Here is a 26219-nt window from a genome sequence, read left to right as displayed (position 1 = left end):
AAAGCACGAAGAACGACCCAGAGCCCAGGCCTACTGATGGTATCATAGGCCTTGACCAGGTCAATAAAGCAGAGATGTAGGTCTTGTTGGAATTCCCTACACCTCTGCTGTAGCAGACGGACAGAAAATATGGCATCTGTGCAGGACCGCCCTTTCCTGAAACACACACTAACTCACACACACACACTGCACACTAACGCACACACACTGCACACTAACACACACACACTGCACAATAACGCACACACACACACTGCACACTAACGCACACACACACACACACTGCACACTAACGCACGCACACACACACTGCACACTAACGCACACACACTGCACACTGCACACTAACACACACACTGCACACTAACGCACACACACTGCACAATAACGCACACACACTGCACACTAACGCACACAAACACTGCACACTAACACACGCACTGCACCCTAACGCACACACACACTGCACACTAACACACTGCACACTAACGCACACACACACACTGCACACTAATGCACACACACACTGCACACTAACACACACACACTGCACACTAACGCACACACACACACTGCACACTAACGCACACACACACACTGCACACTAACGCACACACACTGCACACTAACGCACACACACACTGCACACTAACACACACACACAGCACAATAACGCACACACACACTGCATACTAACGCACACACACACTGCACACTAACGCACACACACACTGCACACTAACGTACACACACTGCACACTAACGCACACACACACACACTGTACACTAACGTACACACACATACACTGCACACTAACGTACACACACTGCACACTAACGCACACTAACGTACACACACTGCACACTAACGCACACACACACACACACACTGCACACTAACGCACACACACACTGCACACTAACGCACACACACACTGCACACTAACTCACACACACACTGCACACTAACGCACACACACACACACACTGCACACTAACGCACACGCACACACACTGCACACTAACGCACACACACTGCACACTAACGCACACACACACACTGCACACTAACGCACACTAATGCACACACACACTGCACACTAATGCACACACACACTGCACACTAATGCACACACACACACTGCACACTAACGCACACACACACACTGCACACTAACGCACACACACACACTGCACACTAACGCACACACACACACTGCACACTAACGCACACACACACACTGCACACTAACGCACACACACACACACTGCACACTAACGCACACACACACACTGCACACTAATGCACACACACGCACTGCACACTAACGCACACACAAAGACAAAGATCCCCCATATAGCCTTAACAGACTGTAGGGGCAAGTGCTGTTAGCGAGCACCTATGAAGGCCGGAACGGTACACGAGGGGGTGGGTGGCCAGCACCACGCCCGACCGCCTTTGTCTCCCTAGTGGCAATGTTTACACACCGCACCAGGTACTCATTTGAGGCTGAGTCGACCTAGGGGAGGCCTGGGACCGGTTCAGATAATCGTCACTGGTGTTGGCCGTGAGCGGGAATCGAACCCGGGTCGCCAGGTTCATAGCGCAGCGCGCTAACCGCTACACTACCGCTCCCCACGCACACACACACACTAACGCACACACACTGCACACTAACGCACACACACTGCACACTAACGCACACACACACACTGCACACTAACGCACACACACACTGCACACTAACGCACACACACTGCACACTAACGCACACACACACACACTAACGCACATACGCACTAACGCACATATAGACAAATACAGCGATCCCCGTAATGGGGTCAAGTGCTGTTAGCGAGCACCTATGAAGGTCGGCATGGCACACGAGGGGGTGGGTGACCAGCACCACGCCTTTGTCTCTCTACAACCGATGTTTATCCACAGACGCACACATACATAATAGCAAGGTCCCCTCGTTTAACCTCACAGGCTATCGTGGCAAGTGTTGTTAGCGAGCACCTATCCAGGTGTGAACGGGGACACGATGGGGTGGGTGGCCAGCACCACGCCCGACCGCCGCCTTTGTATCACCAGTGCTGAATGTCATACATCGTACCGTGTATTCACTTGAGGCTGAGTTGACCTAGGTGAGAACCGCACCATATGATAGACAACACAACTTAAATCACACTCATTGAGGATGCATCATCTCGGCTCTTGCCACCAGAGGGCACACGACCAAAATTATCACCCGTCACTATCGTCTACACTCTACACTCTACAGCAAGCCATTAATGCATGCACGGTATGTTGAACTTCTTTCGCACCGTACGTAGCCAACCGCGCTAATCCGAGGTGCCAACGTGAATCCACTGCTGGGTGAAAGTAGGGCTGAACGATTTGGGGAAAATATCTAATTGCGATTTTTCTGACAGATAATGCGATTGCGATTACATTTTTTAAAAGTCAAGCTTCAGTTCAATATTAACTGTGTAATAGACTTCAAACATGTGATGGAGCGTTACCACATGATACCATCAAAAAAATGAACTGCTCTATATATTCTAATGCAAGGATGAGAACTGAAAATATATTAATTGCTTCCAACATGTATTTATATATATAAAATAATAATTTGAAATAGAACAATCAAACATAGAACTATTTATAAGTTAAATTAAAAAAAGACATAATTATAGAAAATAAAACAATTTCAATAAGAAAGTAATAGGACTTTTCAAATCGCAATCGCAGCCTTTGCGATGGCGATTTGAATCGATGAATCGTTCAGCCCTAGGTGAAAGCATGAGCAAGCCCTTGCGATCTCTCGCGATCCTGCGATCGAACGCTCCATTTCCTGTGTGGAGGTAACCCAACATCTCGCCCCGACACAACAAAAAAAACGCTCGGTCACAGCCCCCTCTGCACGCCGACCATACTTCACCACGCTGGTCAGTGGGCAGAACCGAGGGCCCTCTCCCCTGTCGCTCGCCACTGATGTTAGCCGTGAGCGGCAAAAACAAAAACAAACAACTCCACGGGTCTGCCAAGGTTCGTAGCGCAGTGCAGACCCATTTAGGGTTCATTCTCACAGTGATTAGTCAAGCCTCGTCCAGCCCTCACTACCGCTAGCCCTAACGTTGGCATGCGCCAGTGCGATAGCTATGAGGTGTGCAGGCGGTGCAAAGGGCACCGCGACGGTGCGGTGGTGGCTGCGATGCTGCACGTGGCCCGCCTGTAACCCAGCGCTGTCGATCAAGCCGCGAGGTGTTGGTGGATTACCGCCAAGCAAGCCCGTGGGGGAAGGTGGCGGGGGAGAGGGGGGGGTCCACCCGGTGGCAGTTGCACCGCCTGCACCACACTCGGTAGCGGCGCTACTGCAGGTGAAGGGGACGTGGGGGGGGGGATGGTTGTGGTGGGGTGGGGGGGTGGAGACGACGGGGGGAGGGGGGGGTGCGACTCGCCAAGGTGACCTCCCGCACGGGACGATCGTCACGGGGGGATACCCGGGCGTTGGCGCAAGGCTGCGGGGACGTAGCGGTCGGGGGCTGGCGGGGTAGGAGGTGGAGATTATAATTATTCATCCCGCAGGTAGGTGTGTGTGTGTCTGTGTGTGTGTGTCTGTGTGTGTGTGTCTGTGTGTCTGTGTGTGTGTCTGTGTGTGTGTCTGTGTGTGTGTCTGTGTGTGTGTGTCTGTGTGTCTGTGTGTGTGTGTCTGTGTGTGTGTGTCTGTGTGTGTGTCTGTGTGTGTGTGTCTGTGTGTGTGTGTCTGTGTGTGTGTGTCTGTGTGTGTGTGTCTGTGTGTGTGTCTGTGTGTGTGTCTGTGTGTGTGTGTATGTCTGTGTGTGTGTGTCTGTGTGTGTGTCTGTGTGTGTGTGTCTGTGTGTGTGTGTGTCTGTGTCTGTGTGTGTGTGTGTGTCTGTGTGTGTGTGTCTGTGTGTGTGTCTGTGTGTGTGTGTCTGTGTGTGTGTCTGTGTGTGTGTGTCTGTGTGTGTGTGTCTGTGTGTGTGTCTGTGTGTGTGTCTGTGTGTGTGTGTCTGTGTGTGTGTGTCTGTGTGGTGTGTCTGTGTGTGTGTGTCTGTGTGGTGTGTCTGTGTGGTGTGTCTGTGTGTGTGTGTCTGTGTGTGTGTCTGTGTGTGTGTCTGTGTGTGTGTGTATGTCTGTGTGTGTGTGTCTGTGTGTGTGTCTGTGTGTGTGTCTGTGTGTGTGTGTGTCTGTGTCTGTGTGTGTGTCTGTGTGTGTGTCTGTGTGTGTGTCTGTGTGTCTGTGTGTGTGTGTGTCTGTGTGTGTGTGTCTGTGTGTGTGTCTGTGTGTGTGTGTCTGTGTGTGTGTGTCTGTGTGTGTGTGTCTGTGTGTGTGTGTCTGTGTGTGTGTGTCTGTGTGCTTTTTCTTTTACTCGTGTCGCGGTTAGAGCGCTGCGCTATGATCCCCGCTTCGCGAGTTCGATTCCAGCTCACGGACAACAACGGTGACGATTGTCTGAACCGGTCCTAGGCCTCCCCTAGGTCGACTCAGCCTCAAATGAGTGCCTGGTGCGGTGTGTGAACATCGCCACTGGGAAGACAAAGGCGGTCGGGCGTGGTGCTGGCCAACCACCCCCTCGTGTGCCGTGCCGGCCTTCATAGGTGCTGCTCGCTAACAGCACTTGCCCCAACAGTCTGTTAAGGCTACACGGGAGATCTTTGTCTTTGTTGTGTGTGCGTGTCTGTGTCTGTGTCATGTGCGGGTCTTCATAGGTGCTGCTCGCTAACAGCACTTGCCCCGACAGTCTGTTAAGGCTACACGGGGCATCTTTGTGCGTGTGTTGTTTCGGTGTGACCGCTGCGTCCTCATGAAGGTGGGCGCGTGCGTGTCTGTGCGTTTGTGCGCTACGAACCCGCCTACCCGAGTTCGATTCCGGCTCACGGACAATGCTTCGTGACGAATGTCTCGCCCGGTCACGGGCGTCCCCTAGGTCGACTCAGCCTTATAATGAGAAGCTCGCGCGATGGTGTGTAGACATCAGCGCTGGGGTGCTGCTCGCTAACAGCACTTGCCCCAACGGTCTGCCGAAGGCTACACGGGGAGCGGGGGGACCATTGCCTTTTGTGTATCGTCACTGCCACAACCCTAACCCTGGCCGCACCCACGGCCAATAGCCTCGTGAACCTGACGCGATAAGGAAGCATGGAGGACCACTCCCACTCGAAAAACAAACCCACGCACCATGCACAGGCAAAGATTCCTCCTGCCCCCCCCCGCGTATAGCCTGCACAGGCTGCTGGGGCAAGTGCTGTTAGCCAGAACCTCGTGCACCACCCGGGCGCAAGAGGGCTTGAGTGTGACCGGCACCACGCCCGGTCGCGTTTGTCCGTCCCACTGCTGACGTTTAACACACTGGATCGTACTTACTCATTTGGAGTCTCCCAAGTGCTACATCATGGGACCTCCTTTGCCAGTACCAAAAATATGAGAATAGGTTCTTCCCCTTTTTTTTCTGGCAACAAAACAGTTGGTAAGATATTCTTGGTTCTTTCGGTAAGGTCACGTAGAAGGGAAACAATAAAATATTAAAAATATGAAACAATAGAATTCTCACGAAGTTTCGACTGCAACACAAGCAATCATCATCAGGTGTGAAAACCACGGCAAGAAAATTTGAAAAAAGCGGCGGGTTTTTTTTAACGTTAGCACCACGGAGAGCGATTGGGCAGTTATTCAAATGGACGAGTCCATCTATGTTCAGAAAAGAGGAGGGGGGAGACGAAAATAATGGATGCGGTCTGAAAGCCACCATAAGCGTGAACAATAAATTAAGACCCGAAATGGTTGATCAAATCCTTCCAATGATTGCTAAGCCAGAATCCATCTTCTCGGTTAAAATTGTCTCTGTGCTTGTATATGTGGATAGCCTCATGAACGAATCTCTCATGATAGCCAGATGGCTTGCAGAGAACCTCTGTCTTGGAGAAGTCAATGTCATGCGAGCCTACTGAATTATAACAGTGATCTGCCACGGCCGAGGTGTTGGTCCTATCGTGTTTTAGATCTGCTTTGTGTTCACGGATGCGGTCCGAGACATGTCGTTTCCTCGACCACATCAATTCCATACACCCAGCCATCAGATTTACCATGGAAGAGAAACCAAACGACATGTCTCGGACCGCATTCGTGAACACAAAGCAGACCTAAAACACGGTAGGACCAACACCTCGTCCGTGGCAGATCACTGTTATAATTCAGTAGGCTCACGTGACATTGACTTCTCCAAGACAGAGGTTCTCTGCAAGCCATCTGGCTATCATGAGAGATTCGTTCATGAGGCTATCCACATATACAAACATAGAGACAATTTCAACTGAGAAGATGTATTCTGGCTTAGCAATCATTGGAAGGATTTGATAAACCATTTCGGGTCTTAATTGATTGTTCACGCTTACGGTGGCTTTCAGACCGCATCCATTATTTTCGTCTCCCCCCTCCTCTTTTCCGAACATAGATGGACTCGTTCATCTGAATAACTGCCAAATCACTCTCCGTGGTGCTAACGTTAAAAAAACGCCACTTTTTTCAAAATTTATTGCTGTGGGTTTCACACCTGATGATGATTGCTTGTGTTGCAGTCGAAACGACGTGAGAATGTTATTGATTTATATTTTTATTATTTTATTGTTTCCCTTCTATGTGACTTTACCGAGAGAACCAAGAATATGAATCCCTGTAGTCACGAAAGCTTTAAATGAAAAGTTGTTAAGATGTTAAAACACCAAACTGAAACATTTTACAAGGAATCATGTCTGCTTTAACCACAATACTTGTGGTCAAAATGAAAACAAAAACATACTCTGATAATATATGTATTGTCTTTGAAACTGTGTTAGGTGTACTCCTTTTGGCGTCCTCTGGTCTAACACCGTTTTGAGACGAGGCTCAAAAGAAAGCTGTCTCTGGTGTGGACCAATCAATTTCAAAGACCATGCATATATTATCAGAGTATATTTTTTTGTTTGCATGCTGACCACAAGTATTGGGGTTAATGCAGGCATGATTCCTTGTAAAAGGTTTCAGTTTGGTGTTTTAACATCATAACACAGCTGTTTTGTTGCCAGAAAAAAGGGGAAAACCTATTCTCTCTCCAAGTTCTGTTAGCGAGGAGCACCTTTGAATGCCGGCACGGCACACGAGGGTGTGGGTGGCCAACACCACGCCCGACCGCCTTTGTCTCCCCCAGTGGCGATGATTACACACCACACCAGTTACTCATTTGAGGTTGAGTCGACCTAGGGGAGGCCCAGGACCGGTTCATAAAATCGCCACCGGTATTGGGCCGTGAGCGGGAATCGAACCTTTGCTCGCCGGGTTCGAAGCACAACGTGCTAACCGCTACACTACCGCTCCCCACATATATACAAAGACAAAGATCCCCCGTATAGCCTGTAACATATATTCACACACACACACGCATACAGCGTCCCCACCAAAACACACACGAAATACACAACTCCACACCCACACACCCACCCAAAGGGTCCCCACCCAACACACACGCGCCCACACACACACACCCTTCATACACGACTTCAGCTGCTATGCGCTCAGTGCAGTGTAGCGGACCAAACTAGCACCTCTATAAATCCATTTGCTCGTTTCTCAACTCGTTGGCGTGAGCGCAGCGTTATTAGTGAAGAATGCCAGCCCTAGGTACTTTCTGTGGCATTCAGTAGAATAGTTTGGGCTGCTGTGAATTTTGATTAGCTGCGTGTGGTACAAATCCACGCTGTGTTAGTCCACGCGGTGTGTTAGTCTGTGCTGTGTGTTAGTCCACGCGGTGTGTTAGTCCACGCTGTGTCCACGCTGTGTGTTAGTCCACGCGCGCTGTACCCTATAAGGTTAGTCGACACGCGGGTTTGAGTTTGGACCTGTGTTGTTCCTGCTGCTGCTGCTGCTGAAGACGCTATGAGTGCACTCGATGCAGTGAAGAAGGAAGCGATTGATGGGAAAATACACAATAAGCAAGGTATCGTGACATCATCATCATCATCATCAGTTGCTGCATCATAATCAGCAGCATCATTGTATCATTGTTATCAGCATCATGGTGACACTACTACAACCACCACGACCAACTCATCACTGTAATTATCACCATCACTCGGTCATCATCATCATCATGATTGACACCATAACCACCATCGCTCCATTCTCATCATCACACGATTACCAAACACCGTCACCAGCATCACTCCGTCATCATCATCATCATTACACCACCATCATCATCACCACCACCACTGGCATCATTTTCAATCACGCATGATCGGGACAATGCGGAGTAATAGCAATCGTCATGATCATAATCGCCACAAATACAAATCTATCGGAGTCATTTCACCATCAATATCACCACTGCACCATCATCACCACCATCACCAATAATACAGCATCATCATTACCATTCCACAATCGTCAACACCACTACACCATCATCACCATCACCACTACCACCAACATACACAATCATCATTGCCATCACCGCTGTCACAATTACAATGACGACATCGCCACCACCACCATCATCACAAACATTTGCAGCTTCAACACCACCATCATCATGGTCGTGAAAAACTCGACATCCGCATCTCACGATGTGTATGATGACCGCACCCTCTTGTCACGACGCACGACAGCCCGGTTACGCACACACGCGCGCTCAGTCGCTGTGCAGGTGAGAGAGCCTTGAACCAGATAGGGGTCCGTGTGTCAAGTCTGTACACAAGAACAATAATCCCCCGTATCACCTTCCAGACTGTTGGGGCAAGCGCGCACGAGGTGGGGGGGGGGGGGGTGTGGGGGGGGTGTCGGGTTTGGTGGTGGGGGTGGTGGCGCGTTCGATGTCACCAGAACCACGCCCGGCCCGGCCGCATTTGTATCCCCAGTACTAATTCCTCTTGTACACGTCACATCAGGTTACTCATTTACGGCTGAGTCGACCTAGGAGGGGACCGGGGGTGGTGATAGTGGGGCGGGGGGGGGGGGATGACCCAGGACCTGAAACGGGCTCAGCAGGTCGCAGCATCGCCTGCCGGATTCGCCGCGCCGTGTGCGCTAACCGCAGCGCCACCGCTCCCTTCCCCCCAGCAGCACGGACGACGCGTGGCGCGCGCATCGGCCGCTCGGGACGTTCACACGCGGGGGCGTGTCGCGATGCAGCGTGGCGAGTAAGCCCTTGAGTACACACGAGGTGGCCGCGGTTCGGTTTGCTCGCGTGCGCTGTCGTCCGGCGGGGGAGGAGCGGTGGGCGCGGTGGTTAGCGCGCCGAGCGACGAACCCGGCCACCCGGGGCTCGGATTCCCGGCCAAGGATGACGATCTCGGAGGCAGGCGCTAGCCGGACCGCACCGGTCCTGGGTCTCCCATTAGTCGACTCAGCCTCAAATGTGTACGGCGTGGTAAACGGTCGGGTAAACATCAACAGTGGGGGAGACAAAGACGGCCGGGTGTGGAGCCGGTCACCGTTCCACTCGGCGCTACAGTCTTCGAGGCTACGCAGGGGATCTGTCACAAACACGTGGCCTACGTGACTTCACTATCCACTCAGTCAACAAAGACAAAGACCCACCCCATATCGCCTTTGAAGACTTTTCGGGGCAACAGGCACAAATACCCGCACAGACGACCCACAACAGACAAAGGTGAAGACGACTTTAAAGCGCCGCCGTGTGGGCTGACTGCCGTGGTCGCGAGTCGCCACGCTCACACACAGACACAGAGATCACCCCGAACCGACCGTCTAGACTGCAGGGGGCAAGTGTTGAGTCGACCGAGGGGAGAACACAGGGCCGATTCATTCAGATTGCACTTTTCCACAAAACCTTGCCCGTGGCCGGGAATCGAATGCAGCGGAGCTCGCTGTGCTAACCAACGCGCCAGCGGTCAGCCCAGCCGGACCAGATTAGCGTTCGAGCTATTGTTTGGGTTTCAGGTTGAAACCGGGCCAGCTAAGGTCACGGCTGGATGGGGCCAGGTCAAGGCTTGGTGGAACCGCACGGCCTCACACAATCGGGGCACGCAGGCATCGCAGAGACAGAGAGCCGCCGACTTCCTCCACTATTGACAAATATGAAGATCCCCCGGATAGGCATAACATGCTTTTTGGGGCAAGTGCTGTTAGCGAGGGCCTATGAAGACCGGAACGGCGCATGAAGGGGGTGGGTGACCAGCACCACGCCCGGCCGCTTTTGTCTCTCCAAGTGCTGATGTTTACACATTGCACAAGGTACTAATGTGAGGCTGAGTCGACCTAGCGGAGCTCCAAGTCTGGTTCAGATAATCGTCACTACTTTTGGCCGTGATCGGGGATCGAACTCGTGTCGCCGGGTTCGTAGCGTAACGCGCCGACCGCGCAACTTACTTGCTATTATAATTATACACACAAGCACACACAGAAACAACAGCCTGGTAGCGGGCTGTTGTTTCTGTGGAAAGGGAAGCCGCGTGGTTCGTGCCCTTCATTGATCACGGATGCGCTGAGACTCCGTAATGATGAGGCACAGCAGCAACCGTAATCTATATGCGCCTCTGCGCATCAGCTGGCGAAGCGAACGTCTGTGCCCATGTCTGACGCTGTCAGTGTGTGTCTATGTCTATTTCTAGGTCGACTCAACCTCAAATGAGTACTTGGTGCGGTGTGTAATCATCACTATTAGACAAACAAAAGCGGCGGTCGTGGTTGCTGGCCATACACCCCCTCGTGTGCCGTTTCACCAACAGCACTTGCCCCGACATTCTGCTAAGGCTATACGGGGGATCTTGGTTTTTGCAATGTGTCTATGTGTGTCTCTGTGTATGTGTCTACATCCGAGAGTCCACTCGTACAGACACGGGAGAATACTCGATCCACGCGTTGCTCACATTGAGTCCATAATGATCACGGGAGCTTGTTGCAAAGTTGACGTCCTTACAGGACCGCTCTGACAGTTTCACCACCACCACCGCCACCACCACCACAACCACCACAACCACCACCACCACCACCACCTAACTTGAGGTCGTCTCTTCCCCTTCATCACCCACCTTTGGGTGCGACTCCAATGGGTGTCTCGTGCACCTGCCCTCCCCCACACTGCACGCGTGTCCCACCCATCACAACCTCCTCCTCGTCTTGGTTCCATCTACGGCGCTCTCCTGCCACGGTCTATTCCCAGATCCCAAGTTGCTTTTCCGATCGTCATCATCCTCCTCCTTCTCCATCCTGCATCCGGGTTCCACTCATTACAACCTCTTACTCCATGATCACATCAACATCCATTTCCTTCCACCTGCTCTTCCGAATCTCCAAGTTACTTACCCCATCCTGCAATGGAATGCCTGGCATGACTCCGCATCTCTCCGTATTTAAAGGCCGCACGATTCGTCTCTTCCCATAGCGTCGTTTGTAGAGTCCTGCTCTCTGGCCCGAACAGTGATGACACAAACACTAAACACTATTTAAACGTAAAAACATTTTTTTTAATTGCAGCAGATAAGGACCACTGAGCTATATAGCTCTTTTTTTCAGAAGCGACCTTGCCCCAAATGATAGACTCGACGAAGTGGCTTATCATCACGTGGACACTTATAACAGCCAAATACTCTAAACGCGTGATGTTGATTCTAAATGTGGAGGGGAAAACCGGAGGACCCGGAGAAAAATCCACCCGACCACGGGGAGAGAGAGAGAGAGATACGCAAACTCCAAATATACAGCAGCAGGCGTCAGGGTCAGGGTCGAACCCACGACGTCCTGCATATCAGGCGAGATAGTTAACATCTCCTAGCCACCGTGGCGCCTCTCACCTCCCCCATCCCGCTGTATTTGAGGCCACCTTAAAAAAAAAACCCATGAAATTATATAAATATAATCGCTGACGTTTTGGAGTATTCTTCATTTTTGTTTTGAAGAAGGTTCATTGCTCGAAACGTCACCTATTAAATATTTACATATATTACCCCACTTAAGGCCACAGTGTTACGAATGATTTCGTTTTTGTGTGGTTGTAACTATGGTAGTAGGAGCGATAGAAGAGCGATAGGGAGGCGACTGACCGCCGTTGAGCGAGCGAGTGAACCGGAGTGGACCAATGAGCGGAGTCCACGGGCACGGTAACCATGGCAGCAGTAGTCACAGTAGCGATAGAAGAGCGATAGGGAGGCGACTGACCGTCGTTGAGCGAGCGAGTGAACCGGAGTGGACCAATGAGCGGAGTCCACGGGCACGGTAACCATGGCAGCAGTAGTCACAGTAGCGATAGAAGAGCGATAGGGAGGCGACTGACCGTCGTTGAGCGAGCGAGTGAACCGGAGTGGACCAATGAGCGGAGTCCACGGGCACGGTAACCATGGCAGCAGTAGTCACAGTAGCGATAGAAGAGCGATAGGGAGGCGACTGACCGCCGTTGAGCGAGCGAGTGAACCGGAGTGAGTCACGGAGCGCTGGGTCATCAATCGGCCCCGACCGCTCTGCGTTGAGCCCCTGCCGCGTGCAGGTGAGGGCAGGACGGGGCACTTGAGGGAGACGACGGCGGCGATCCGGCGCAGGCCGAATCTGTCGCTCCGCTATCGGGTCAAGCGACGTTCCGACTTCAAGAGGGGGGGGGGGGGGCACCGTCACGGAGAGAAATGATGCGGGGTTATTCAGAACTCTGAATTCAGAACTCTGAATAACCCCGCATCTTTGGTTCTTTCGGTCAAGTCACGTAGGTAAAAAAAATAACAAAAATTTAAAAAATGAAAACAGCTAAATTAAATCACGACGTTTCGGAGGCAACACAAGCTTCCTTCATCAGGTGTGCTTTTTACACCTGATGAAGGAAGCTTGTGTTGCCTCCGAAACGCCGTGATTTAATTTAGTTGTTTTCATTTTTTTTTATTTTTTACCTACGTGACTTTACCGAAATAACCAAAGAGTATTATTCAGAACTCCCTGAGTCACGGCCATTGCTGACACGTCAGTGGGCCCCACAAATGATGTAGCTGGTGCAGAGTGGTGAGGTGTGATGGCCACGCCATCGCCTGGTGTGTGTGTGTGTCTACTCCGGTCTTAATAGGTGCTCGCTAACATCACTCGCCCCAGCAGTCTGTTAAAGGCTATACAGGTGACCTTTGTCTTTGTAAAGTGGTGAACGCGCAGCCGGCGACACGAATTCAACTCCCGCTCTCGACCAATAGAACAGTGGCGAATATTTGAGCCGGTCACGGGCCTCCCCTAGGTCGATTCAGCCTTAAATGAGTACCTGGAGGCGGTGTGTAAACATCGGCCAAAAGGGAGACAAAGGCGGCCGGGCGCGATCGGTGTTGGCCACCCATTTAGTCGTGCGCCGTTCCGGGTATTAACAGGTGCTCGCAAACATCTACCCCGGGGGATGTTTGTGTTTATATTACACGCTTTCTTTTAACTCACTCTGTTGTTGTATCCTCAAATATTGTAACTCAATTTTAACTCACTTCCCAATGTGGTATCGTCTGCAAACTTGTTATACTTATGTCACACTGATGACAATACTATATTCTATCATTAAAAATAAGAAATATCTATTTTTAAACAATCTTTTTCACATGTTATGTTTCGGCTTGGGTCTAATTTTCCACGGCCCCTTACGTTGTGGCGAGCTTCGGCGGCCACTTCCTGGACTCGTGGAGTTCTGCCATTACTAGTACGTTACATAAAACCGTGTTTATTTTTTTTAAAAGGTTTAAAAAATTTTTTACTTATTTTTATGTTGGCGTGGGGCAGCGGTGAGCACATCGAGCCACGAACTCGGCGACCCGAATTTGGACTTCCCGCTCCTCTCGGCCAACATCAGTGACGCAAAGAGCACTCCGCTCACCACGAGCTGAGTGCACACGGCGACGCTTGAATGTGTTGCGTCGTTAAGGCAACGCCCTCCGCCTTTTTGACCTCCCCCCTCCATCCCCCCCATTTTAGACCTCAACGTCTGCAAATGATTGACTACACAGCGGGCTATGAGCAAGGTGTGGGAAGGAAATGCTGGGGAGGGGTGGGTGGGTGGGTGGTGGTGGGGCTTGCAGAACGTTTGGCACGAGCTTTGTACGGGGAGTCAGTCTTGGACCTTCGAGGACACCGCGCGCGTGCTGCTGCGGTGGTAGCGATGGCGGTGGTGGTGGTGTGGATATTTTCCTCCGCAAGTTGAACGTTCAGGGAGAGAAGCCTCCCTCGCCACCACCACCACCACCGCCGCGAAGCTGCCAGTGCGTTGGTGGTGGGTTGGGGAGGGCTAACCGTGTGTCGTGCAGCACCACCGGTGGAGGGAGCCGACTCCTCCTCTCGGGCTAGCACCCCAGGTAATGCCCATCAATCGCTTTAGGCTGCATTGTTTACAGATCTGTTTTACTGCAGCCTGGCACAACCCTTTGGTGTCCTCTGGTTAAAAAAAAAAAAACGTTTTGAGACGAGGCTCAAAAGAACGCAGTCTCTGTTGTGGACCAATCAGTTTCAAGGACAATGCCACAGATATTATCAGAGTGTGTTTTTTGTTTGCATTCTGACCACAGGTATTGTGGTTAATGCAGACATGATTCCTCGTAAAAAGGTTTCAGTTTGGTGTTTTAACATCTTAACACAGCTGTTTTGTTGCCAGAAAAAGGGGGAAAAAACTATTATCATGTATAAGAATGTTAATAAATGCACAGGGTTTTGATGAATCAAAGTACATTGCACCTTACGTGCCCGTGTTTATTTTGTCTTTTCGATGATTTACCTTCTATAAAGAAAATCTGGCCACGTCTCGCCCCCCACAGAAAGGGCATCTGGCACCCCCAGGGGGTGCGTGCAACCCAGGGGTTAAGAAGAATCACCGCTCGAGAGTGTGAGACGTGGAATCGTGTTGACCCGGGCGGCTTTCTCTCTCTCTCCCTCTCACGCCACGTGAAAATTTGTCGCTCCAGGTGTCACTCCCCGCGTTCTATAATAATCCCAACTCGCCGTCACTCACTGGCTGAAAATATCTTACGAATGACACGTTACACACATACACACAAAACATTCCTCAATGCAGCCGCAGCAGCAGCAGGACCCTCCTGATAAAAGACCCCTCAGCGTGTCCTGGATCAATAACTAATTATTATATCGCCATCAATGGCTTTTGCTCTTGACAACGCTTTCAGGTTGTTTTTTTTTGTTCTTCCTGTGATGTCGTTTTTCAAAGAAGCGGCCAAACATTACGAAGCAAAACTGCCCCCGCCTAACGCCTGAAACAGAGTGGAGGGGGAGGGTCTCGAGACTCGGCGACGCTTTTCGTCGGCTGAAGAGTTCCGGTTTGCTGAACGATAAACCAAGTAAACCGGTCACCTAAAACTTGATTTGGCGCTTTCGTGACTGCAGGAATTATTCTTTGGTTCTTTCGGAACCATAGAATAAAACCGGTAACCTGTTTTGAGAACCGACCAACGGTTCCCCAAGTGGGGAACGCGGCATATTGATCGGGGAGCGGGATGTGCCGACAAGGGCAATCGGCGAAGTAAAAACAAAGACGGCACGGCGACTCAAGCGACTCGTGCCGTCACGGTCTGCGCCTCGGTTCTCAGTAAAACTAAAAAGGCGAAGGCGCAGGCCCTGCAATTGCCCACTGCTCGGCGCAAGGGCCCCTCCGACGGATGGAGCTGTAGGGGATTGTTGTTGTTGTTGTTGCTTGGGGCACCGCTTTTTTTACGGCTGATCCAGACGTTTGTGGAGAGTGGTGTGCGTACCCACACTTTACCCCACCACTCGCGGTCTGTCGATGGACTGATCAGAGTGCACGCAGGGAGTGCACGCAGGGATGCTGCTGGGGAGAGAGGAGGAGGCGACGGCGGTGGCGGGGGGTGGGCCATGAAGGAATTTAAAAAACTTGCCCCCATTGTTACAAACGCCGCGCCTGTAGATGGGATCGAACCGGGCGACGTCTGGTTTGCAAGTGTCCAGTGTTGGCTGCTGACCGTAGCATCCCTTCTCTCTCGACAACAACAACTGGCTCAAGCATCTCAAGGCAGGGCTCTCTTCACAATGAGCCACGGGGCTTCGCTAAGGACCTTTCTGGGTAACCGAATGCGATGACCGCAGTGACGTTGACAATTAGCGACGTCGTTTATCCTGCGCTCGCTCGCTCTCTCTCTCTCGATATATAACATCTAAATAAAACTCCATAATCCCCTCCCCCCCAAAAAAAAAAACGCACCGCACATTTCTATCTTCATTGAGCCACTCGATTTCACAACGCGCAGTGGCCGCGAGGGATAAAAATGCACGGGATTAAACGTCACCGCGAGCGTGGCACTGTTTGTACACGGGGAAATGTGAACAGGTTGCAGCATTTTAATGTCTCCGAGTGACTCACGCGCGCCCCCACCAACTCCCCCACCACCGGCATCGTTGATACCGAACGCGAGCGGCCGTGATCTCACGCGGGCAGGGCAGGGCCCGGTCCGCTCCGGCCAACAGCAGTCGCAGGTACAGACAGACAGAGAGATATTCGCTGTGAAGGCAGCAGCGAGGGTTGGTGGACCACCGCACGCACAAACGCCGTGAAGCTGCCCTTCTTGACGTGGGCGTCGAGAGGGAGGAGGAGGCGTTCTGCCATAACCTCCTCTGGCTCGCTAGGGTGAAGGCAGTTCAGCAAAGTGGGACTGATTGCCATCTATTTGCATATGTGAATCAAAAATGTAGATATACTCTTTGGTTCTTTCGGTAAAGTCACGTAGGTAGAAAAAAATAATAGATCACGAGGTTTCGAGTTCGGCAGTTTTTTTTCCTTGCTGCGGTTATCCCACCTGATGACGATTGCTGGTGTTGCGATCGAAACGTCGTGATTTATTATTATTTTCTACCCACGTGACTTCACCGAAAGAACCAACGAGTATGGATTCCTGCAGTCACGAAAGCTTCAAATCAAGATGAAAAATGTAGACATTTATTTTACGAACTAAACTGTTTTCTTTAATCTTACCAGGTACGGTCCACTACGCTATAGAGTTATTTTTCAGAAGCCACCTGGCCATCACAAATGATCGCTCAAAGGGGGGTGGCGTATCGCGTGGACATTTAGAGCAGCCACTTACAGTAAACCTTGGATTGTGAGTAACTTGGTCTGCGAGTGTTTGGCAAGACGAGCAAAATGTTTAAATAAATATTAATTTGATAAACGAGCGAGGTCTCGCAATACGAGTAGTACGTCTACGCTTTGTCTGCCGAGCGTCACGTGATCACAACTGATATACGAGTGCTTTGATGTACGAGTGCTTTGGATTACAAACACGTTTCCGGAACGGATTATGCTCGCGATCCAAGGTTTTACTGTGCTCTGAACGAATGTTTCCGAATGTGGAGGGGGGAAAAAAACACCCAGAGGACCCACAGAAAAACCCACGCGATCACGGGGAGAAGAGGCACGCAAACTCCAACTACACAGCAGGCGACAGGATGCGGATTGAAGCCACGACATCCTGTGTACTAGGCGAGCAGTGGATTAACCACATGATGTATACAACAATTACGATTTGTCAAGTTGTATGTTGTCAGCGCGTCTGTGTGTCGCAACCGTTCGTCATCGAACAATAACGTGCCTCGCCAAGGCGGGTACAGGGTGGAGGAGGATTTACGTCACATTCCTGAGCTAAGAGCCATGCTCCGTAATGTACGTAAACGAGATGTATATTTAAAGGCGTAAAACACAAACCATTATTGCACGTGCGCGATTACGCTATGTTTACATTTCCATGGGGCATGCGTGTGTGTTGAGAGCGGTTATATTAGGGGTTTTTGTCTTGTTGGGAGCGGTGGGGGAGCGGTCGTGTAGCGGTTAGCGCGCTGCACTATGAACCCGGCCACCCGAGTTCGATTCCCGCTCACGGCCAACACCAGTGACGATTATCTGAGCCGATTGTGGGCCTCCCCGAGGTCAACTCAGCCTCAAATAAGTACCTTGTGCGGTGTCTAAACATCGCCACTGGGGAGACAAAGGCGGCCGGGCGTGGTGCTGGCCACCCACCCCCTTGTGTGCCGTGCCGACCTTCATAGGTGCTCGCGAACAGCACTTGCCCCAACAGTCTGTTAAAGGCTATACGGGGGACCTTTGTCTTTGTCAGGTTACATGAAGGTCAGGAGGCACCCCAGGTGCTACCGCGAATGTGCTCCGGTCTTGGTTTTTGAATTTTCCGCAACAGGTGCCACTAAGTAGACGAGACATGAGAGTCAGGAGAGAGAGAGAGGGAGAGAGGAAAGAGATGGGAGGGAGAGAGATGGGAGGGAGGGAGAGAGAGGAGAAAGAGAGATGGGAGAGAGCGATATAAGAAGGAGAGATGGGAGAGATGGGGAGAGAGAGATAGGAGAAAGAGAAATGGGAGAGATGGGGGAGAGATGGGAGGGAGAGAGAGATGGGAGGGAGGGAGGGAGAGGGATAGGAGGAAGAGAAATGGGAGAGAGATGAGAGGGAGAGAGTTAATTTCAGTTAATTTATTAGGTATAGCCCTGTGACTCATTTGGCTCTTGAATAAGACGGGAGAGAGAAAGATGGGAGGGAGAGAGGAGAGAGACGGGGATGTGAGGATTTAGAGAAGTTAAATGCGAATATTGTGCGTGTCGAGTTGTATTGTAAAATGTGCCTGGTTTTGTACTTAAGTGGTCACAAAGACGTCAGGTCATTCGATTTTTTCTTACAATATTCCGGCTCTTGTACCACTCAACACATGCATCAATAACAGTGTTGGCCTTACACATGAATAAATATAGTAGGCGACGTTTCGAGCAAATATCCCTTTTTCGGAGCACATATAGAGGCCACTCTTCGACCTCTCTGGCCCTCTCTATGTGCTCCGAAGAAGGGCCATCGCTCGAAACGTCGCCTATTACATACAAATGTTTCCTATTAAGGACACACACACGGTGCTTATGACGACCGTGTTGTTGAGTCCTCCCCCATTCACGTGGAACAGACACGACGCGAAACTCATTCACTCGAACCGTAATTTCACGTTCATGGAGCGCCGTCACTCAAGGCTCTCTGTGGCATAGCCACAGCTGTCGACCCATACGGATTAAACCCCCGTATTCTTGTACAGGGAAATTGAGTTTTCAGCTCCATACGGCGTACAACCGTTTCGATACGTGCAAAAAAAGGAAGTGTCTTATTTGTTTGCGTTTTTCCCTTGTGATGATGACTTTGTAGGATAAACGTTGGGATTTATAACGGGGCACGAGGTGACCACTAACGTCTGAATTGGTCTGAAATAAGGTAGGGGCGCTGATAAGGGGTTGTCAGGCATGCAGCTGTCACGGACGCGTGGACTTTGACATCGCCGCAACTCGCGTAGGAATTCGTGATCACGACCGTGATGTATCTTTGCGATAGTATAAACACAGGCCTTGCACGCCTGGGGGTACAGCAAGTAGATTGATGTAGAGTCTTAGTTCGGGCTGTTCCTGCCCTCTGTTCCCTGGGGTTTTCGCCGGGCACAGCAGTTGTGGAGCGCCCCGGTGGTGAGATGTCACCTCCCTCGCCTGGTGTACAGGAGGTCGTGGGTTCAAATCCTGACCCTGACGCTTGCTAGAGTCTGCGGTCTCTCTCGCTCCTGTGGCCACGTGGGTTTTGCTCAGGGTCCTGCGGTTTTGTCCTCCGCATGTATAATGAACGTCGAGCGTGCAGAGTATTTGGCTGCTTGAAATATCCACTTAATATGCCACTTCATCGCGCTGTCATTTGCGGCCGGGTCACTTATGACAACGAGATACCGAGCTCAGTGGGCGTCATTTGGTTAAATAAAACATAGGTTAGTTTTAATGCGTGTGGTGGACTTCTTTCGCACCGTACGTAGCCAACCGTGCTTATAGGCAAAAAAAACCCTGATAACATTATAAATAATAATAAACGTATCCCTCGAAGAACCCTTCCGAAATTTAATTCGAGGCTTGACTGTAGTAGCAGCATGCAGATAATCTCGCGCTAAAATATTCACACACACACACACGCGCGTAAAATACTCTCTCCGGCACACACAGTACTCGCACACAAAATACCCTGCGTACAAAAGACGCACGCGCACACCTCCGCTTAGCACGGCTGGCTACGTACGGTGCGAACAAGTTTGTAGGCACAGGGAGTTGGTGGATCACGTAGAGAGAGGTTTGTGAAACTCCTCAAAGCCCGCTGGGGGCTGCTGCGAGGTGGCCAGGAAGTTGTCAAGGCCCCCCCCCACTGTCCCCCCCACGCCCCCCCCCCCGTTCTCCCCGCGCCCCCGGCCACTCTCCCCCTGTCGCCCCCCCGCCCGCCCCCCACGACACTGCGGGGTGACGATGGCCGTGGGTTTGTCTCTCCCCGCTCTCGACACGCTCGCCGTCGTGATGAGCCACTCCGCCTTCCATTATTGATGGCGTGCCGCGTGCATTGTGCGCTCGCGCTCATTCATTATTGACGCGGGGAAAGTCGTCATCTCTTGCATCCTCAGCTCCGGATGATCTCCTCCACCCCACCCACCCTCGTGCCAGCGACCCCGAGAGGGCCCTCTGTGCGGTTGCCACCTGTCCCGGGTCTGACCCGGCTTTTAACCGGAGGCGGGGAATCTACCATCACCCCCGCAGTGCTGGTTAGGGGACACGTCAACAGCCCAGTTACAACAATGCCAATGACGTTGCTACCTTGGGGGTTTGAACCTTCGGACTAACGTTTACACAATCACACTGCTGTCGATTGCCTTTTGTGTATCTCTATGGGTCTCTGTGTATCTCTATGGGTCTCTATGGGTTTCCGTGAGTCTCTGTGGGTTGTCTAACAGGTCCATAATTTGGGTTGTGTGGCCACAATCACACTGCTGTGGCTTGTCTTTAATGCATATCTATGGGTCTACATGTGTATCTATGGGTCGCTGTGTGTCTCCATAGGTCCCTATGGGTCTCTATGGGTCTCTGTGTGTCTCTGTGTGTATCTGTGTGTCTCTGTGGGTCTACCAAACGGTCCGTGCTTGGGGTTGCATGGCCACAACCGTGGCTACAACTGTAGCTCGCGTCTTCAATGCTCCGCGGCCTGTTGTCGATGTTCCGATGATGCGGTTGACGGTTTCCACGGGCGTCTTCGACGAGAGTCAGTTACATTCGCCACAAATGAAACGCGATACCCTTGCTGATCTCTTGCAAGGAGGATCAACCGTCACGCAAACTAGGGTCATACTCGCAGCGGCTTCGGGGCTGGCCGTCGAACCAAAGACAGTCACCGCAACGCGCGTTTTTCGGATGCGCTTCTGCGGCCGTCTGGAACGCTCTCTTCCTCCCGATATTAGGAAGCCTCTGGATCTGCGCACTTTTAAAACTCATTTATTTCAAAGTGCTTTTTGTTGTTCAGTTTGTTGTCCTTCCCCCGCACGGTTGGCTACGCACGGTGCGAAAGAAGTTCAACATACACGCGGACGTCAAGGGGCAACGGCGCATCTCGTTAGAGTCGCTCATTAGGGAAGGTGCCGCTAATGACGATTAAAATTAATCCACTTTTACAATTCTCTCCCCTCTCCACCCCCCACCGCCGTTGATGAACCCCCCCCCTCCTTCCCCACTCGCAGATGAGAGGGAGAGAGTTCAAAAGAAAACCTTCACCAAGTGGGTGAACAAGCACCTGCAGAAGGTGAGGTCCCTGTGTGTGTGTCTCTGTGTGTGTGTTGCTCTGTGTGTGTCTGTGTGTGTCGCTCTGTGTGTGTCTCTGTGTGTGTGTGTCGCTCTGTGTGTGTGTCGCTCTGTGTGTGTGTCGCTCTGTGTGTGTGTCGCTCTGTGTGTGTGTCTCTGTGTGTGTCTCTGTGTGTGTCGCTTTGTGTGTGTGTCGCTTTGTGTGTGTCTCTGTGTGTGTCTCTGTGTGTTTCGCTCTGTTTGTGTCTATGTGTGTCGCTCTGTGTGTGTTGCTCTGTGTGTGTGTCGCTCTGTGTGTGTGTCTCTGTGTGTGTCTCTGTGTGTGTGTCGCTTTGTGTGTGTATCGCTTTGTGTGTGTCTCTGTGTGTGTATCGCTTTGTGTGTCTCTGTGTGTGTGTCGCTCTGTGTGTGTGTCTCTGTGTGTGTATCGCTTTGTGTGTCTCTGTGTATGTCTCGCTCTGTGTGTGTCTCTGTGTGTGTGTCGCTCTGTGTGTCTGTGTGTGTGTGTCTCTGTGTGTGTCTCTGTGTTTGTGTCTCTGTGTGTGTGTCTGTGTGTGTGTCTCTGTGTGTGTGTGTGTCTGTGTGTGTGTCTCTCTGTGTGTGTGGGGAGCGGTAGTGTAGTGGTTATCGCGATGCGCTACGAACCCAGCGGCCCGAGTTCGATTCCCCGCTCACGGACAACACCAACGACGATTATTCGAGCCGGTCCTGGGCATCCCCTAGGTCGACTCAGCCTCAAATGAGTACCTGGTGTGGTGTTTAAACGTTGCCACTAGGAAGACAAAGGCGGCCGGGCGTGGTGTTGCCCACACCATCCACCGGGTGTGCCTTTCCGGCCTTCATAGGTGCTGCTCGCTAACAGCACTTGCCCCTACAGTCTGTTAAGGCTTTACGGGGGATCTTTGGTGGGTCTTCGCATCGCTAGACTGTGGCAGATCACGGTGGCGGGTCGGGAGATCTTAAACCAGCAGTGGATTGACCACGGCTGATGATGACGACGACGACGATGTTTCTAAATGCTTTGTGGCTCACTCATAGCTCAGCGGGCTTTGCCTGGTAATATAAAAAAAACACAGTTGTGTTTATTTGGGTATATATTTTAAGTGATTTGTTTACCTTTCGTATACTTTGCATACCCATCGTGTTTTTGTACTGTTGGTTGTTGTAACGTTCTGATCCGCTCCGACCGGACATCTGTGTAAAAGAGCTTTATAGCTCATCTGATTCCTCCAGTGTGTATATATATATTCTGTTTCTGATTCACTCACTCAACCACCGCACTGCAGGTCACAACAGCTCACCCACTCACCTACTCACCCACTCCCTCAACCACTCCCTCACCTACTCACCCACTCTCTCACCTACTCACCCACTGCCTCACCTACTCACCCACTGCCTCACCTACTCATCTCTTCGCTCAACCACCACCCTGCAGGTCACAACGATGCATCCACTCACTCATCCTTTCACTCACTCGCCACACTGCAGGTGAGCTTTCATGATTCATCGGATTCCTCCAGTAGTAAATCAATATTCTGATTCTGATTCATTGGCTGTGTGTTCTCCCGCGTGTCCCGTGTGCTGTGCGGGTAGGCCAAGAGGCACGTCGATGATCTGTACGTGGATCTCCGGGATGGACACAACCTCCTGTGTCTCCTGGAAGTGCTGTCCGGGGAAAAACTGGTTCGTGAAGAATACCTGTACGCACACACGCTCACTCACACACTCAATTACTCACTCACACACTCACTCACTCACTCAATTACTCACTCACACACTCACTCACTCACTCAATTACTCACTCACACACTCACTCACTCAATTACTCACTCACACACTCACTCACTCACTCAATTACTCACTCACACACTCACTTACTCACTCAATTACTCACTCACACACTCACTCACACACTCAATTACTCACTCACACACTCACTCACTCACTCAATTACTCACTCACACACTCACACTTACTCACTCAATTACTCACTCACACACTCACTCACACACTCAATTACTCACTCACACACTCACTCACTCACTCAATTACTCACTCACACACTCACTCAATTACTCACTCACACACTCACTCAATTACTCACTCACACACTCACTCACACACTGACTCACTCACACACTCACTCACACACTGACTCACTCACACACTGACTCACTCACACACTCACTCACACACTGACTCACTCACACACTCACTCACACACTGACTCACTCACACACTCACTCACACACTGACTCACTCACATTCACTCATTCACTGACTCACTCACACACTCACTCACACACTGACTCACTCACACACTCACTCACACACTCACACACTCACTCACACACTGACTCACTCACATTCACTCATTCACTGACTCACTCACACACTCACTCACACACTGACTCACTCACACACTCACTCACACACTCACACACTCACTCACTCACACACTGACTCACTCACACACTCACTCACACACTGACTCACACTCATTCATTCAATGACTCACTCACACACTCACACAATGACTCACTCACACTTACTCACTCAATTACTCACTCACACACTCACTCACTCAATTACTCACTCACACACTCACTCACTCACACACTGACTCACACTCATTCATTCAATGACTCACTCACACACTCACTCACACACTGACTCACTCACACACTCACTCACTCAATGACTCACTCACACACTCACTCACACACTCACACACTCACTCACTCACACACTGACTCACTCACAGACTCACTCACACACTGACTCACACTCATTCATTCAATGACTCACTCACACACTCACACAATGACTCACTCACACTTACTCACTCAATTACTCACTCACACACTCACTCACTCAATTACTCACTCACACACTCACTCAATGACTCACTCACACACTCACTCAATTACTCACTCACACACTCACACTTACTCACTCAATTACTCACTCACACACTCACTCACACACTCACTCACTCAATGACTCACACACTCACTCACTCAATTACTCACTCACACACTCACTCACTCAATTACTCACTCACACACTCACTCACTCAATTACTCACTCACACACTCACTCAATGACTCACTCACACACTCACTCAATTACTCACTCACACTTACTCACTCAATTACTCACTCACACACTCACTCACACACTCACTCACTCAATGACTCACACACTCACTCACTCAATTACTCACTCACACACTCACTCACTCAATTACTCACTCACACACTCACTCACTCAATTACTCACTCACACACTCACTCAATGACTCACTCACACTCTCACTCAATTACTCACTCACACACTCACACTTACTCACTCAATTACTCACTCACACACTCACTCACACACTCACTCACTCAATGACTCACACACTCACTCACTCAATTACTCACTCACACACTCACTCACTCAATTACTCACTCACACACTCACTCACTCAATTACTCACTCACACACTCACTCAATGACTCACTCACACATTCACTCAATTACTCACTCACACACTCACACTTACTCACTCAATTACTCACTCACACACTCACTCACACACTCAATTACTCACTCACACACTCACTCACTCACTCAATTACTCACTCACACACTCACTCAATTACTCACTCACACACTCACTCAAATACTCACTCACACACTCACTCACACACTGACTCACTCACACACTCACTCACACACTGACTCACTCACACACTCACTCACACACTGACTCACTCACACACTCACTCACACACTGACTCACTCACACACTCACTCACACACTGACTCACTCACATTCACTCATTCACTGACTCACTCACACACTCACTCACACACTGACTCACTCACACACTCACTCACACACTCACACACTCACTCACACACTGACTCACTCACATTCACTCATTCACTGACTCACTCACACACTCACTCACACACTGACTCACTCACACACTCACTCACACACTCACACACTCACTCACTCACACACTGACTCACTCACACACTCACTCACACACTGACTCACACTCATTCATTCAATGACTCACTCACACACTCACACAATGACTCACTCACACTTACTCACTCAATTACTCACTCACACACTCACTCACTCAATTACTCACTCACACACTCACTCACACACTGACTCACACTCATTCATTCAATGACTCACTCACACACTCACTCACACACTGACTCACTCACACACTCACTCACTCAATGACTCACTCACACACTCACTCACACACTCACACACTCACTCACTCACACACTGACTCACTCACACACTCACTCACACACTGACTCACACTCATTCATTCAATGACTCACTCACACACTCACACAATGACTCACTCACACTTACTCACTCAATTACTCATTCACACACTCACTCACTCAATTACTCACTCACACACTCACTCAATGACTCACTCACACACTCACTCAATTACTCACTCACACACTCACACTTACTCACTCAATTACTCACTCACACACTCACTCACACACTCACTCACTCAATGACTCACACACTCACTCACTCAATTACTCACTCACACACTCACTCACT

General features: G+C 50.7%; 1 protein-coding gene across 1 annotated transcript in view; it reads left to right on the top strand.

Moving 5' to 3' along the window:
• The window catches only part of LOC116946705 (plectin-like), a 91346-nt gene that overhangs the window by 23712 nt on the left and 41415 nt on the right, over positions 1 to 26219 (top strand). The window contains exons 2-3 of the mRNA XM_076070045.1: positions 21556 to 21617; positions 23210 to 23299. Coding sequence (XP_075926160.1) covers positions 21556 to 21617; positions 23210 to 23299 — 152 coding nt within the window. The remainder of the gene's footprint in view (positions 1 to 21555; positions 21618 to 23209; positions 23300 to 26219) is intronic.

The sequence above is a fragment of the Petromyzon marinus genome, chromosome 27 (assembly GCF_048934315.1).
Source record: "Petromyzon marinus isolate PM22_M1 ecotype Great Lakes invasive population chromosome 27, UKy_Petmar_22M1.pri1.0, whole genome shotgun sequence".
Lineage (NCBI taxonomy): Eukaryota > Metazoa > Chordata > Hyperoartia > Petromyzontiformes > Petromyzontidae > Petromyzon > Petromyzon marinus.
Note: the sequence above shows the minus strand (reverse complement) of the source record. Positions and strands in the feature narration are given on the sequence as shown.